This window comes from Galleria mellonella, unplaced genomic scaffold (assembly GCF_026898425.1).
Source record: "Galleria mellonella isolate WM207_F2 unplaced genomic scaffold, CSIRO_AGI_GalMel_v1 utg4535, whole genome shotgun sequence".
In the NCBI taxonomy this organism is placed as follows: domain Eukaryota; kingdom Metazoa; phylum Arthropoda; class Insecta; order Lepidoptera; family Pyralidae; genus Galleria; species Galleria mellonella.
The window spans coordinates 190142-207668 of record NW_026442101.1 but is presented as its reverse complement, the minus strand read 5'-3'; the positions used below and the strand labels follow the sequence as shown (position 1 = coordinate 207668).

The 17527-nt window shown below is 36.0% G+C and overlaps 1 protein-coding gene across 2 annotated transcripts in view; it reads right to left on the bottom strand.

Annotated features, from left to right (window-relative positions):
• The window catches only part of LOC113514752 (ATP-binding cassette sub-family G member 1-like), a 289243-nt gene that overhangs the window by 248920 nt on the left and 22796 nt on the right, over window positions 1-17527 (bottom strand). For both annotated transcript variants that reach the window (XM_052898604.1, XM_052898603.1), the window contains exons 3-5: window positions 5127-5244; window positions 2002-2191; window positions 1136-1281 (exon numbers count right to left, since the gene is read on the bottom strand). In XM_052898604.1, coding sequence (XP_052754564.1) covers window positions 1136-1281; window positions 2002-2191; window positions 5127-5244 — 454 coding nt within the window. The remainder of the gene's footprint in view (window positions 1-1135; window positions 1282-2001; window positions 2192-5126; window positions 5245-17527) is intronic.

The window sequence follows — 17527 nt, the reverse complement described above, 5'->3', positions numbered from 1 at the left end:
CTGCCAACACTCGAAGATTGACCACCATCATTACTACCAGAAATTCTAACCTTCCATATTAGCCCTCTATCTTCGACTGATATTTCATCCACGCACGTTATACGGCGCGTGTTTCTCTCTCTCTCTCTTTGATAAAATCAAAAAACTCGGTTTATCAAGACTAAAACAAATTATAAATGATAAAACCCTCATATCAAACTCATACCGAAACCTCATACTTATTGAGTTTAAAGAAAAACATTCTACAATATGACAAGTACACAAAATAACGAAAGTTATTGTAAATATTTTGGAAGGCCAAAAATTTGACCGCAGAATTTCTGAATGTGGCATAAGCTTTGATAAATCATGACATGAACATGTAATAGGTATGTAAATTTAGACTTAAGCTACCAAAGCAGTTTGCAGATATTCTGCAATCATTTATTTCAAACAGAATGTTCAGAACAAATAGTATGACAAACTTAAACAAATGAAGACCGGTGTACCTCAATGAAGTGTATTAAGTCCAGTCTTATATCTCATACACATGTGAAATCCCAGATTTAGAAGACAATACCATATATACCAAACCTATACCTTACTTTTACAGATATGACTGTTATCACTATTGAAGAAGTTCGCGAAGAAGCTAGTAGCAACATAAAGGTCCATTTAGGATCTTAATATTAGAAAAAGAAAATAATATGTCTTTATTCTTAAATGCAATAAAAAATCCAGTTTTTTTAAGGAATGATACTGTAACTGTAACTCCACTTATGCTACCTGTATACGCTGGCGAGGCACCAGTGAGTGATGATACGTGAGAATGAACTCAAGTCAGTTACCCTATCGTGGCAAATTTGCCAGAAATTAACTATGATATTTTCCAGGAGGAACCGCGTGGAATTCGACCCGATATATTGCAAACAATGAGACTTTTAGATCCCGTTACTGAAAATATATTTAACCCCACCAATAATCCAATAATTCCAGATCAACTATCAACTCCATGCGACTGATCCCTCTAATGTTGTATGTTCATAGGATAAGGTCACTATACTCATTATTCTTGTGGTATAAAAATTTCCAGTCTTTACATTGAAATCCGCAAAGAGCGATTAAAAATATATAATAAGCTTTTCATTTAACTCACGTGGTTGGCTCGTCCAAAAATATAACAGGTGGGTTGTTGAGCAACTCGAGAGCGATGGACAGTCGCTTCCTCTCCCCGCCGGAGAGTCTTTCTGTCGTTGTGTCTTTGGCTTTATCCAACCTTAACAGTTGCATGATCTCTTCCACCTTAAAACGTTATAAAAACATAATTACAGTAATGTTAATAAATTATTAAAGCAAACCTACCTGGCCTGGTGTCCGTAAAAAAATAATATCTATATACTTCATAGTTAAAATAGTAATGTAAATCTTCAGTCTTTTGAAGATATATCAGAATGAAAACTCTTGTTTTATAATCATGTTTTTACAGGCATGACAGATATGTATATATGTTTTTACAAAATGGGTATAAAATATACCCATTTTGTACAAACATTTTGTATAATATTTCGATGCGTTTTATTTTGTACATTATCGCTGCTATACGGCACGAATACAGCATACGGCAGTGCATTAAGCTCACGACAAATGTTATAATTAGAGTCCCAAAAAAAAAACCGCTTACTACAACAAAACCATTTATTTTAATCTAAAAACTAAACTACGAAACCGATTTCGATCAAATTTCTTTGAGACCAATGTGTAAGTATATCCTTTCAGATAAAAAAATAATTTTCCAAATCGGTTTAGAACTGAAAGAGTTATGAGGTAACAAACATAAAGGAACAGAGGAATTGAATAACTCCTTGTTTTTTAAGTCGATTACAAAAGGATTGGCCAATTCACCACTTATATTTGATTCAACCGTTTATTAATGCTTGGCCCATGTATTTGATCATGCACACACTTCTAAGTACTCGGTCAGGTAACCTTCAATCGAAACCCAAAAACATTAGTATCCCTTACCACAACAACTTTCTCCCGGGCAGTGATGGATGCGCCGAGCTTGAGATCGGCGGCTATGGCCATCGCTTCGCGGACGGTGATGTACGGCTGCAGTAGATCCTCCTGCATGATGTACCGCGACAGCCTCTTGAACTGGCGCAGGTCCCGCGGCTCTCCATTCGTGTATATGTGACCACCAGCGCCATCCACTCTGTAAATGGAAATATAAACAATTGAGTTATTAAAATACATATAGTCGAAGATACCGGGGGGAAAGGGATTGTTAGTAATGAGGTCTAATAGCACCGTTGCTAGCAATATACCCTATCAGGTCGACCTCCACGCAGTTCCCCCTGGAAACCATCATGGTTAATTCTTGTAGAATTCATCATGGTGGGCCAACTGACCTGCATTCATTCTCACCTATCATCTTCCACTAGTACCTCGTCGGTGTATACCGATAGCGTGAATACCGATATTCACCCATTGTTGCGGCCCCTTTGACTGGTTTTATCGCTGGCCGCTAAGACATTCTACAATTAAAACTGACAGCTTGGGACAAAACAAAAGGACTCGGACAAAAGACCGTAAAGAAGACGGACATAATTTTGACGACAAATTTGCCTTTTAATTTTTAATACATTTTGACGACAAATTCGGACCCTTTGACCTAAAAGCGGTCCATCGACCTTTCACCCATACTAAAAATAGTACAAGATACCGTGTAAAGGTGGAAACATACTATCGGGTGCATACGTAGTCGTGGCGGATGGATGCGACAGAACAATGTAAGCATATGATGGTTTTCTCTCTCTTTCTTTAGTCAAATCACATGTACTCGTATGTATGCAAAACATTCAATACGCCATATCATCGTTGGACATTAGATTCCTGAAGAAAGGATCACGGCCACGACTTAAGACCATTTATTTACATAGGTTAATGTAAATGTACTTGACTAATTGAATATTCGTCAGTAGTTTAGTTAGTAGTTTCCGCGTTTGGCAGGCGGGTTGGCAACCGCAATAGGACTTTGGAGTGGTTTTAAGAGGGACGCTGCTGCCCATCCCCCGCCCTCTCTTTGTCCTTTTACGACACCTACGGGAAAGGAAGGGGTGGCCTATTTTAAGTCGGGAGCACACGATCAACTTACATACAAGGTCATAAAAATTACCAGGATACCTTTTATACTAGTAGGTACATATTAGCATGCAACTTGTTACAATGTTTGATGGATTTTATTCAACAAATACCTAGGTGTGTATTACAATTTTTTCCTTGAGTATTTATTCTGTAAATAGCTTTTAATGTGCTTCTACAATGTAGTGATTTTAATATCTTTTTAAATAACTCTTAGCACTGAAGGGCTAATTACACCTAGTGTTGCTATATAATCTACCTTCGTTATAACCCATAAAGTTATTAACTTCCACATAAATTTTGTCATAATAACGCACATTAAAGTCTATTATTATTACTATAGAAATAATATTACATACATATGCATATACTTTTCTGAAGTGGGTTGTAAAATGAATTTAATTATTTAATTTTATTAGCAGTAATATGTTTTAATATAATAAATATATTTAAAAAATAACGTTGACCTATTACGAGTATATTGTACTGTGTGATGACTTCTTGATGATACATCATTATAGCGATTAAATGATATTGTTTATAATCGTCATTAAAGCTATTATCTGTCCAACTGCTGAACATAGGCCTTCCTCATAGACTGCTATAAGAAGCAGTCCTGAGCCGTCTGCATCCACTGCTTTGTTTATAATACTCGTGCTTAATTTCGCTTTTATCTATATTTTCTATGTACAAATTTCATTCAAGTTCCTTCAGTAGTTCGTATGAAAACCGAAAAAATGTATAGTTAATATTAAACTTTCGCGTTGTTGATATATATTTTAAATATACTATCTATCGATCGAGACTTGACGAGATGCAAATATATATATCAATTCGACCACATTACACCTTGTCTATATATAGTATCCGTGACCTCACATATTGGAGAATTTTAAATATAATAAAGTATATATGATCATTATGCAAAATATATTCAACATCAGTTTCAAGTTTGTAAGCAAATTATACACGATCAAGAGTCGCCTTAACCTCCAGTGAGGTTATGGCTGCAAACTAGTTTCCCCGCAGTGTTTAGCGTCTAAATGACTGTATTTTTATATATTTTTAATTGTCAACATACCACAATAACGCACTAGCTGTGAAATCTTGATTTATTATTGTTATAAAAACTTTTTAATTATTGTAAGCTTCAAAATGGCAGATTATAGTTAAACTACTTAAAGATGTTTGTGCCCAATCATAATAGGATCTGTATTTGTTCAACTAAGAATAAGGCAGTGTTTTCTTAATTTTTACATGGGTACAATTTATTTATTTATTTCAAAAAGCACGTTAACAGTATAAACACGGACATTAATTTTAATACGACTCTTCCTCTCATTTCAAACATACACACATTGTCACTTTCTTTTTTTTCTTTCTCTTTTAACCTTCTCGCTCACCATACATTGAACATTACAGATTTTGTTAACTGTATTCTTCTAGATAAACTTTAATTTTTTTCTTCCTGATTCCTTAGGAATGGCAACGCATGGGGGGTATCATGGGCGAAATAGTATACTCTGTTATGTCCATGGTACTGCTCATGTCTATAGGCGACGGTTACCACTTTCCATCAGGTGGGCCGTCAGCTTGTTTGCCATTCCAAGTTGTATAAAAAAAAATCATTCTGTTTAACATGTTCATATTATAACTCAATCTTGTTAATTCTGAATGTACAAATACATAGTACTAGTTCTTGTATATTGGAAGAAACTAGCTTTCAAGACACAGGTGACCCTAATTTGTAAGCCGGGCCAAAAATATGTAACAGTGCAACCCTGTATTTGTTAATAAAGGTTTTATTATACTCTACTTTAATAGGCTTCAATCCCGAGTTGTCAACCCTTATGACAAAGTTCTTAATGAGTCGCCAGTCACCATACGCCTAATTTCACTACCATTAACATGCAAGCAAGCTAATTAGAGCCAGTAACAGAGACAAAAATTTTGCTCAAATCTCTTTGATGGAATGCTCAATAGAAGTAAGTGTAGCACTGCAGTACCTGTAGCCAGCGAGGACGTTGAGCAGCGTGCTCTTGCCGGCGCCCGAGGGGCCCAGTATGGCGGTCAGCTGGCCCGACCTGAACTCGCCGTGGATACCGCGCAGGATTATTTTCGAACCTGAAACATAAAAAATGCATCTCAATTCTGGTCCTTAATAAAACTAGAACTTGTACCACAAGAACTAAGTAATATAAGAGAAACATGGATGTAAAACCTATATACGAAAACATATATAGAATTATTAAAACCAGTTTAGAAATACTGAAGATATGGAATAATACTTTTTTGTATATACCACGAAGATGGTAAACAAACATAAGTCGTCTAATGATAAACAGTCACTGTAGCCTATAGACTGTCTTATGGACGCCTATAACACTAGATGCGTCACGTGCTCGTTGCCGACCCTTATGAAATCTTAATACATCCTTTTTAAAGAACCCCATACTGTAGTCTGTAGACAGAATCTCGATAGGAAAGCTCATTCCACAGCCTCAGCGTTCGCAGGCGAAAACTCCTTGGAAACAACACTGTACATGACCATTTAAATTCGAGCATGTGAGGATGAATTCCCTGTCGATGGTAAGCGGTACGATGATAAAAGGAGGCTGTGGGCATCATTTCGAACAATTCCTCAAAACACAATCCGAGATTATTTACACCACTTTGTCCAAAAATCTCTTCAATCGACTTCAAAAAGAGAGAGCTTCTCAACTCGGTTACGTTTCTTTATATTTATTAGCACATAACTTCGTCAATTCCAGACCGATTTGGAAATCTTTTTTTATCTGAAAAAATATATGTACGGAGTTGTCCCATAAACATTTTATCAAAATTGGTTCAGTAACTTGTAATCAAAATGGTTTTGTCGCAAATGAAATCAGTTTTTTTTTTTTGTGGGCCAAAGTCTTTTTTATTTTAAATGTATACCTCTATCTTTTCCTGTTCATTTCTGCCATCTTGCATCTATGTTTGAATGCTTGTATTTCATTCTAAAGAACTTAATATTATAATTTATGAGTGTCGCAATGTATACTGTCATATCTGTGAAACTGTCCATTTCCATAGACTAAGCTCGATATATTCTTTTAGATGATCTTTCGCCGCATTCTATGTTTCTTTTTTTACAATCCCGTGTTGTAAAAAGACTTAGAATACGGCAAACGAGCATGCGGCTCACCTGAAGGTAAGTGACTACCACCGCCCATGATCAACCACAACACCAACAGCATTTAAAAAGGAATATGCTCTTTTCTTGAAGGATATGATATCGTGTCGGTTGGGAAATACTGCTGCTGGAAGTTGATTCCAAAGAGCGGTTGTGACTGAAAGAAAGTGCTTTGGAAAACGCATGGTGAAAGACCGCCACTCGTCCAGATGGTTGAAATGAAATTTTAGTTTATGGCGGATTGTACGAAAATCAGCAGCAGGTATCAAATCCGAAGTTGCGGAACAGAATTGCGACGCAATCTAGATATTTCTGCGATCTATGCGGCTATAGAAATCGCTACAACACGTGCTTACAACACATGTTGTAACCAACATATCTTTCAACAGCACAATCATAATTCCGTTGAGAAACATTTATTGTAATGTACCTAATCAAATACATATAATATCGTATCTATAACTATTTCCACACATTCAAAGTGGCCAATAACATTTCATAGCCACGTTTTACGATCCTCGGTAATGGTTGCGGTAAGAGGCGACATCTGTCAGGATGATGCGAAACTTACGAAAAACTTTATTACTTTAGATGAAATTAGCAACAAAACATAATAATATATCGATACTACACAGATACTATTATATTTTGCTCTGCAAAGAAAAATGGCGGCTCGAATGCTCCCAAAATCACATCAAAACAGAAGTAAACCCCACTGGTTGCAAAAAGAATTAACAAAATTGGTTCAGAATCGACTATGCACTCGCGTTACTCCTTTTTTTATGCAACATAGAATGACAAGCTGACGGTCCACCTGATAATAAGTGGTAATATCATCAGCCGTCTCTATAGACATGACCAGTACCATGGATTTAACGGAATATACTCTGTCGCCCATAACACCCTTCATGCGTTGCCATTCCTGAGGACTAAGTTGCTATTCCTCTGTACCCTGAATTTTCTATACCATTTTGGGTTATAACAAGCCAAATAGCCTTTCAAACCGAAACACGACCGTGCAAACAGCTGCTTCACGTAGAAACATGAATGGGATAGTTGTATCCAAGCAACTAACTTTTATATAAAATATTGCTCTGAATATGTCTACTTCAAAGCGTGTCTAAATATTGGAAGAGGATACTTTTTATCCTTGTCAACGAGCGTATTCATCTCGGTTAGGCGGACAAAGTCGCGGGTAAACACTTACTAGTTTTTAAAAGAATTAAAATTAATCATAGCAACAAAACACAGTGCATTCACGCTCGATTTATAGCGGTTGCAAAACAAGCAAACTGCAATTTCCGTGGGATGTTACAGCGGCAATTAACTACCCATTCCATTGTATGAGCTACATAGTTTTTGCTGGTGGGTTTGGCTAATAAAAAAACCTATTCATTTCTTTTGTTTCCTTGGAGTATACACATATATTATTTATTATTACGATAAGTATATAATATTCACAAGAACCCAAAAAATTATCTAATATTAACCCATGATGGCCCACTACTGGACAAAGGTCTTCTACATTTCCTTCCAAAGCTTTCTCATTCTCATTCAGCGCCACCTCAAACTAGTCCATTTTAAATGCGTCTAAGTCATCATGCTATAACTTCCTGGGCCGGCCTCAGCGACGCTATCCATCAGTAGACACGTACTGGTGTATGGGCTAACAAGCTAGCAAGGGATTAGTAACCCCTTTGCTCGCTATATACCCTATCAAGTCAACCTCCATGCGATTCCCCTAGAAACCACACGATTGATTTATTGACCTATATCATCCTCCCCTACCATCTCTAACTGGTGCTCCGCCAGCATATACCAATAGCGTCTTACATTATATATTACATTACAATAAATTATTATGTCACTCAAAAACTATTGAACAAATTTGAATGAAATTTAGTACACGAACAGGTTTGTATCCTAACATATTGGATATTTTATATACTGACTCAAGCGCTCGAAGCCGCGGTATACTATACGTTAACATCATCTGTATTAATAGTATTAAGAGGAAAGATTTGATTGTTCGTTTGTTTGTATATGTATGTAATAGATGAACTTAAAAGCTACACAACTGATTTTAAAAATCCTTTCACTTATAAAAAGCTACGTTATCAGCGAGTAACATATTATTTTCAAACTTTGTATCTATTCGTGCGAATCCGGGCTGTATCGCTTGTCTAAATTATAATTGAGCCCCAGTTGTTCATAGGCTTGTTAACAACATTATAAAGAGACACGACACCGACAGAGACTATCAATTATAAGGAAAATTATAAGTGTAGGTCCAACAACGCGCGCGGAATGGGGGCCAAGGATCAAAGTAATTTGCTTTTATGGACTCTGACACAGGCAACGCAACTATGCGTCTACAATATCATTTAGTTATTTCCCAAACTTAAGACTGTCATTCCCGATATATAATTTGATTGTTTGTTTGTTCATTATACTGCTGCTGATTTTCACCACTGTACAACCCGCCATAAACTAGTTTCATCCCAACCATCTGGACGAGAGGCGGTCTTCCACCGTGCGTTTTTCAAAACACTTTCTTCCACGCACAACCACTCTTTGTAATCAACTTCCAGCCGATTCCCCAACCGATATGACATCATAACCTTCAAGAAAAGAGCATATTCCTTTTTAAAAGGCCGGCAGCACACCTGCAATGCCGTTCGTGTTAAGGGTGATCATGGGTGGCGGTAGACACTTACCATCAGGTGAGCTGCATGCTCGTTTTCCCCCTGTGTTGTAAAAAAAAAAGAAAAAAAAACAAAAAATTGTACAAAAATGCAAATACACTGAAATTTACGCCACCATCATTATCAGTCCACAGTAGTCCACTGCTGAAAATAGGCCTCTTCCAAACTGCGCTTTTACTTTATACGGTCCTGCATTTTTCATACTCCTAGTAATACTTTAAAAGTGACAGTTTATCATATGTAATGTACATCTAAAAATAACGGTGATAGTTTTTTTTTTTTTAATGGCTTCAGGTTGGGGATCTCTTATGGCAAGAAAAATTGCGCATAAGCGTAAATCTCTCATAAGAGATATACTTCTTCCACTCAAGATTGGAAAGGGTGAGTACAGGAATTGGAATGCATGGGTCTTGATTTGTGCATTAAGATATAGGGGTATTTAGACATGGTTCGTAATAGGTAAAGGTAGGACTATTGTTGGTGGTTTATTTTGGAAGTATTTTTGTCTAGGTGTGAGTTTAGTAGAGAGGTGTGTGTTAATTGTCCGAGGATTTTAAAATCGAATCCTAGCATAAAACTTGAGAATAAATAATCTTATTCGTGTGCTTAAACTTTTACTTTTTCAAATTCGTATTTGGGTAATTTAACCAAAATAATTAGGTACTTGCTTCTTGCTATCACGTAAAGCTGTCGTCCCAAAGACAGCCTAAAAACTTATAACTCTATAGAAGGCCATCCTTATACGAGTATATTATTAATAATAGTGATGAATAGCAATAATCTAATTAAGACTTGAAAAAACTCTAAGTCTCATAGACTAGACATAGTGACAGAACATGCTCAAGTTTTGCTTCGTAACAGAATTCCAAACAGCATAAAATAGATTCCAATATGACCGACATAAAGTAGATGTTTTTTCTATTCACATTTAATCAGCAAACGGAAGCGAGAATCAACGGACCTGTTAGAAACAAAAAAGGTAATGGTACATTGTAGGTGACCGCCACTAAATGTAGCGACAACCACAAAGAAAAAGACATTTTTAAAAAGACCACCTATACAATTTTAATAACACTTGTAGTTTTTTTTTATACAACTTAGAATGGCAAACAAGCTGACGGCCCACCTGATGGAAAGTGGTAACCGTCGCCTATAGACATGAGCAGTACCATGCACATAACAGAGTATACTGTTTCGCTCATGATACCCCCATGCGTTGCCATTCCTGAGGACTCAGATGTTATTCCTCTGTATCCAGTAAATTCACGCCATATCCCACCCTTCAAACCGAAACACAGCCATGCAAACACAACTGCTTCACGGTTGAAACACGAATGGGACAGAGGTACCCAAGCAATCGACTTTTGTATAAAGTCTCCCTCAGGAATGTCAACGTATGGGCGTACCGTGATCATTACACTGGTATTCGGTATTGGGCACTGCTCTGTTATGCTTATATGCGACGGTTATTACTTACCGTCAACTGGACGGTCAGCTTGTATGCCTTTTTAAATGTCATAAAGGATCTTAATAATCAAATATTGCAACATAAAACGGAGAAATAATGATGAAATTGCAAGAATGACCTCGAAAATACAAAAATTGAGCTACAGTTGTCCACCTACACAGCGACGAAATCTAAATACACCTAATGACTACATTATGTTAATACCTAACGTTAATATGTGCATGCACTGAATGGAAATCGCTGACTTATGACCGCGCGCTCACATTGTCCGAATGGAAATTAGTTGAACTACAACAAAATATAGAATAATTAAACCATTTCCATGTTCCAAACACAATATAAGTAGGTAATAGTAACAACAACATTGTAAACTCTCCTTGTCCCTCTCTCAATAAGGTATGAATCCAATGTATTTGTTCAAGAACCGCAAATAATACTGTTTATTTTAATTCAGCCGTTAACTGTCATAAGCCTTCCCCATTAGGGGAGTTTTCCAAAAAACAGCAATATTCATAATATTAATACTAGATTTAAAGACAAACTTGCTGTCCCCAAGTATCGTTTAGAAAAAGTTAATAGGTCTTTTATGGGAATAGGTATAAAAATTTACAATAAGATACCAAAGGATATGTTGGAATTACCCTTAAATAAATTCAAAACATCTGTTAAATCATATTTACTGAGCAAAGCCTATTACTCACTAAACGATTACTTGAATGACGAGTGTGCATGGCAATAGTTGTTCATGCACTGAATTTTCATTTAATGTTAGACATAGACACCTATATAAATATACATTGTAAATAAACTGGCTTTAAAAAAAAAGTAATTCAATTGAGTTTCTTGCCAGTTCTTCTCAATTGGATCTATATACCGAACTGGACGGTAGGGAAATAAATAAAATTATAATGTAAAAATTTGACGTTCATAAGCGGCTAAAATGTCCTACATGAATAAATGATTTTTGAATTTGAATTTGAATTTGAATTTGCCAGTAGTTGCCACGCTTAGCAATCGCAGTGAGGCTTTTAGAGATGTTTTAAGAGGGACGCTGCTGCCCATCTCTCGCCCTCCCTTAGTCACCTCTTACAACACCCACGGGAAAGGAAGGAAAGGAGGAGAAGGGAAAGGAAGGAGTGTCCCATTCTATGCCGGGGCACACACTTTTTGCGCTCCACTATTTTGCAGATTGTAGCAAAGTTAATATACTATCAATATGGAACTGAATTTAATGCAAAATATTGTCATAATTGGCCATTTCGGAATTAATCCTTACGTACTCTAATGGAACGCAAAGAGAATGGTTACTCCGTCTGTGCCTAGAAGAACGCTGGCTACCAGTAAGCGATGATAGGTGAGGACAAAGGCTGGTCAGTTTATCCATCGTGACGAAAACATCATGAATTAATGAGTTTTAGAGTTTCTGTAGTTGTAGCTAAAGTGAGTGTGGAAGTTGACCTGTCAGGGTGTATATTGCTAGCATATATACATACATACATATCTGTCACTTATTAGGGTAGGTAGAAAAAATGGAATGGCTTTATGTTTCGATTTGAACAGATCTCTTTCGCTAGCAATAAAGCTGTACTCCCATTAATAACAATATTTCTTATACTTTGTCACTAATATAATAAACACAAAAGAGAGTTCTATTTGTGACCGCATGGTTGTGAGCAGTTTAATCCAATCGTCATAACATTTGGGATACACATATTACGATGGAGAAGAACAGGTATGGTATTACAATAAAGTATAGTACTTTTTAATCCAATAAATTGAGCGGGAAAGGGATTGTTAGCAATGAAGTTTGACAACACTATTGCTAGCAATATTCCCTATCAGGTCGACCTCTACGTGGTTCCCCCTAAAAACCATCATGAACAATTCTTGTTGAATTCGTCACGATGGGCTAACTGACCTACTTAATCCTCACCTATCATCCTTCACTGGTGCCCCGTCGGTGTATACCGATAGCGCAAGTGGGGTTACTATTTCATTATCACCCATAAGAAAAAAGTCCAATTAATTGTCCGTTCATCTCGCATTCACCATGACGATTAACAAATCACAAGGCCGATCCCTGCGTGTTGTGATCTGAATTTAGAAAATGCATGTTTTTCTCATGGTCGGCAGATTTACGTGTCGACAAACCATCAGCTTTGTTTATTTTTTGGGCCTGATAACAAAAGGAAAAATGCATATCACGAGGTGCTTCAATAAAAAGAATCAACCCAAGTGTAACTCATTCATCAAAATGCATTGCATTATCAAAACATTTTTATATTATATTTAATTTTTATATTCCTAATGAACTATTGAACTTAATAAAAAAAAAATATACACATTTTATTACGTTAATTAAAATCGTCAATTAAGTTTATCTAAAATGTATCACTACATTGACTATTAGGCGGTACGAAGTTCACCGGGTCAACTAGTATATAAATAAAAACAAACACTATGATAAAACACACAAACATAATATGATAGTATCACAAATAGCTAAACTTGTAGCAAGATATTACATATCTATGGCTAATGACAGTGTATTCACGTGAATGAGCGCACGCGCAGATCGGCTCGCTGCGTATTTAGGCCACGGAAGGATCACGTGACAGCTGCACTACAAACAAACCGCCGCACTAGTGACGCGCCTCTCTATACGTAAACTAATATCGATTATAAAAATAAAACAATATAAGAAGTAATTAATCACATCAAATGATGTATATAATAAATTTCTTTCTGCTATCCGGGATGAGAGAAAATAATGATTTGAAAATGTTACCAACTGATAGTTTCCATGAGTGATGTTGGTTCGAATGCCATCGGATCTAGTTATTTATTTATTTATTTATTTTTTGGAAAACGTACAGCTGAATTACAGTGAATACATAATCAAATTTATATCTATGTTTATTGCCATGAATCGTTTTCATATTTGTGTAATGACACAAGTGATCGGTTTTTATATATGCAAAATACATACATACACACACACACATACACATACGCATACATACACACATCTATAATAATTAAAAAGTTATAAATTTTGATGAGACATCTTTTAACTTAATACGAGTATATAATAACAAAACAAAAGCAATATAAAGCAAAACAACATTGCTAAAATAGTCAATTAGGTGCAGCAGGGCGAGAACCAAAGAATGATTCTGCTACCTGCAATTTAATTGCATGCGGTTTTGTGTGGAACAGATCAATATCATGGTCAAACATTGGAAGATAAATGTCTTAATAATAATTAAGGATTCCTAAACAGAAATTACAAATTCCAAAATTCTGAATTGGACTTTCTTACATATGTACGAAACATATATGTATATGCACATATCGAAATATCACCCATAGACAGAGAGTGATGCTTTATCTATCGTAGAGACTATCGTAAGCTTTTTATGTCATTTAGCACATAAAGAGTCATAACGTCTAACTTGTGAGTCGCTTTAAAATAACAACGCATGACTTGTATGTATCATGGACATTATGGGCTTGTATTATAGGTGACGGCTACTATTTTTCATTGGATGGTCTGTTAAATTAAAAAAAAAATCAAACTCTTGTCTCGTAATTTCAAAATGTGGTGTACTTACCAGAGGGAGACTTTGTACAAAAGTCGATTGCTTGGGTACCTCTGCCCCATTCGTGTTTCTACCGTGAAGCAGTTGTGTTTGCATAGCTGTGTTTCGGTTTGAAGGGTGGGATATGGCGTGAAATTACTGGGTACAGAGGAATAACACCTGAGTCCTCAGGAATGGCAACGCATAGCGCCCCATGCGATCATCATGTATCATGGGCGAAACAGTATACTCTGTTATGTCCATGGTACTGCTCATGTCTATAGGCGACGGTTACCATTTTCCATCAGGTGGGCCGTCAGCTTGTTTGCCATTCTAAGTTGTATAAAAAAAAAACAAAAAGTACTATGTTCCACTAGTTAGCTCATACGACAACTTAGGGATGAAAAGAAAGGCGACTTGTTATATCTATCGCTATATGGAAAAAAGAATACAAATTATATATTTGCAAGTAAACATCTGTGGTGTATAAATGGGTATGGTGTAAGCAGTGGTAAGCACGTCGCTTCCCGGGTCCCGGGTTCGATTCTTGGTCAGGGCAATTTTGGAAGCGAACTTCTCTAAATAGGCTCAGATGTTCGCTGTCTATTACCTCATAACTTAGGATATAGCTTGAAAACCAGATAATTGATGTGATTGTGTGACATTTATTATTATTGTTTTTTTTTTATATGAATTCACCGTGTGGGCTCAGCATAGGATGGGCCACCCCTTCCTTTCCCGTGGGTGTCGTAAGAGGCGACTAAGGGAAGGCTAGGGATAGGCAGCAGCGTCCCGCTTAAAACATCTCTAAAAGCCTAACTGTGGTTGCCAACCCCTCTGCCAAGCGTGGCAACTACTGACAAAACTCCCTTTATGGGGAAGGCTTATGTTCAGCAATGGACAGTTAACGTCTGAAATAATAATTATTATATGAATAATTTATCGTAAGTGATATAGATATAATTTCCCATAAAACACCATCACTAGTGAGAGACTTTCTAAACACAAGTTCGCCCTATAAACGCACAGCCGCAACCGTGTACGACATGGGTAACGGATTTCCGTCATTAAGTTAGTATCTAAGTACTTGCAGCTGCATGGGATCTCCTCGTGCATCTCATTTCGTAAATATATGCAAGTAAGGACACGATACAAAACTAGTACGTCCACAACTTAGATTATATAGATAGAGTGTCTCCATACAAATGCTTCGAGAAAAGTGGGTCAACTTTTTCATATAATTTTGCGTGATAAATAGTTGAATGAATGAATGAATGAGTATACTTTATTTGCATTATACAATATAGGAAATAAGCAAGGCAATTTACAAACACAACGATACAACACAGCCGATCAAAACACAGCCATGCAAACATAGTTATGTTTCCTTTATAACTTCTACATATATATATATATATATATATATATATATATATATATATATATATATATATATATATATATATATATATATATATATATATATATATATATTTTTTTTTTGACATCTTTTTTTACTCGTAATGTGTAGAAACTTATTTTATTTATTAAATAATTACATATAGATACATTAAGATGCGATACATTAAGTGTGCGTAAGTACATATCATATTGCACCTCTTTCTACGCATGCACTCTGTGGGCTGTATATACTCAAAAATCCTAAATTTACTAACATTAGTTTTAAGAATATTGTTACTAATAAAGATTTAATGGTCCAATAAAGTCCGAAATAAAAATTATTATTATTATATAGAACCCTGATAAAAAAAACGCATCAGCTAACTTGACAGCTAACAAAAAGTTGACTCGTTTTTGAGGCTCGGTATTCTATCTATATAATCTAAGGTCCACACCTAACCGCCATTGGCAGAATCCATAACCTGTTCTCTATGACGCATAGACTGCTATGAGAGAGCAAAACTGATTTAATTTAGTATTCAAGGTAAAATAATGAAATCAATGTCGCCTTTTATTTGACAACAATAAGGGAGTAAACTCTTTCGCATATAAAATACCATCAATATCGTACAGCTTTACTCGTGTGCACAGTATAGTTGTATTACATTAAAATATAATTTACCTGTGTGCCAAATTTCATTTAAATCCGTTCAACCTTTTAAGTGCGATTAACAAATATTTTGATATTATTTATCTTATTCTTTATTTTAAACAAACATAGTGATAAAAATATTCAATTTTGAACGTAATAAGCTCACCTTTGTATATTATAAAGGAGAACTTATCTCTAATAAGAGACTGCATCCAGCTAATCTTTTCAAGTGAATTAAATTGTTATTTAAAAATAAAAATAGACAGTCATACGATTTGTGTACATTGAAATAAAAACACTTAAAATTATTAGCATAAACTTATTTATTATTGTCATACAAACGTCTTCACAAACTTTCACATTTACGGTATCAACAGGATTCATCAAACCCATACAAACACGATAACTGGACACGTAGTGTAGTATAGGAGACTCAAACTTACGCCAATAAAACCACTTGATACTCGTAGATAGTGGTAACCGTCGTCTGTAGATCTAAACAGTACCATGGACACGACAGTTCATAACATACTATTTCGCCCATAATGCCCCCGTGCGTTGCCATCCCTGATTTAGTTGTTATGCCTTTGAATCCGTAAATTCTCTGCCATATTCCACCCTTAAAATCGAAACGCAGCCATGCAAACAATTACTTCACGGCAGAGACACAAATGGAACAAAGATACCCAAGTAAATGACTTTTGTAAAAGTCTCCCTCTGATAAAACTAACTTTCGATATTTCGATTCACTTTAGCAGAAACTTTATAATACAAAAATACAATTGTAGAATGATGAACGCACAAACATTCACACCAATCGCCTGATCCGCAAGTCAGGATATGTGTCCAGAATAACCAGGCAACGAACATCTGTACTGCGTTGTGCCACGCAACCCAGAATACTCAGAATCGAACGAATTTAGAAAAAATTGGTAACTATAAGGATTATACTAATTTCTCAAATGTCAACAACCGACATAACTTAGCCATTTGAGTTAGCATAGTTTTACGATACGTTATATTGTAATATTATGGTATCAGGTCGCCGCTCTATGTGGATAGAATAAGGAATTTCATGGTGACAGGTGAAAACATTTTACACGTGATGTTTGTGCTAAAATACAGTTACACCAAACGAGCGAGCCTATTCTTTCCCGCTCCTTTGGCTTTTGTTTCGCCGTTCCTTTATGGCTCTACTGCAGTCTAGAATATTCGACATTTTTTTTTATAATAGCATATCAGAAGATGAAGAACGGAGAAAGGATTGTTAGTAATAGGATTGTTAGTGTATTATCAGGTCGACCTCCTCGCGGTTCCTTTAGAAACCATCGTACTCAATTCCAAGTGACTACATCACGATGAGCTAATTGACCTGCTTTTTCATCTGCATGGCTGTGTTTCGGTTTGAAGGGCGGGATATGGCAG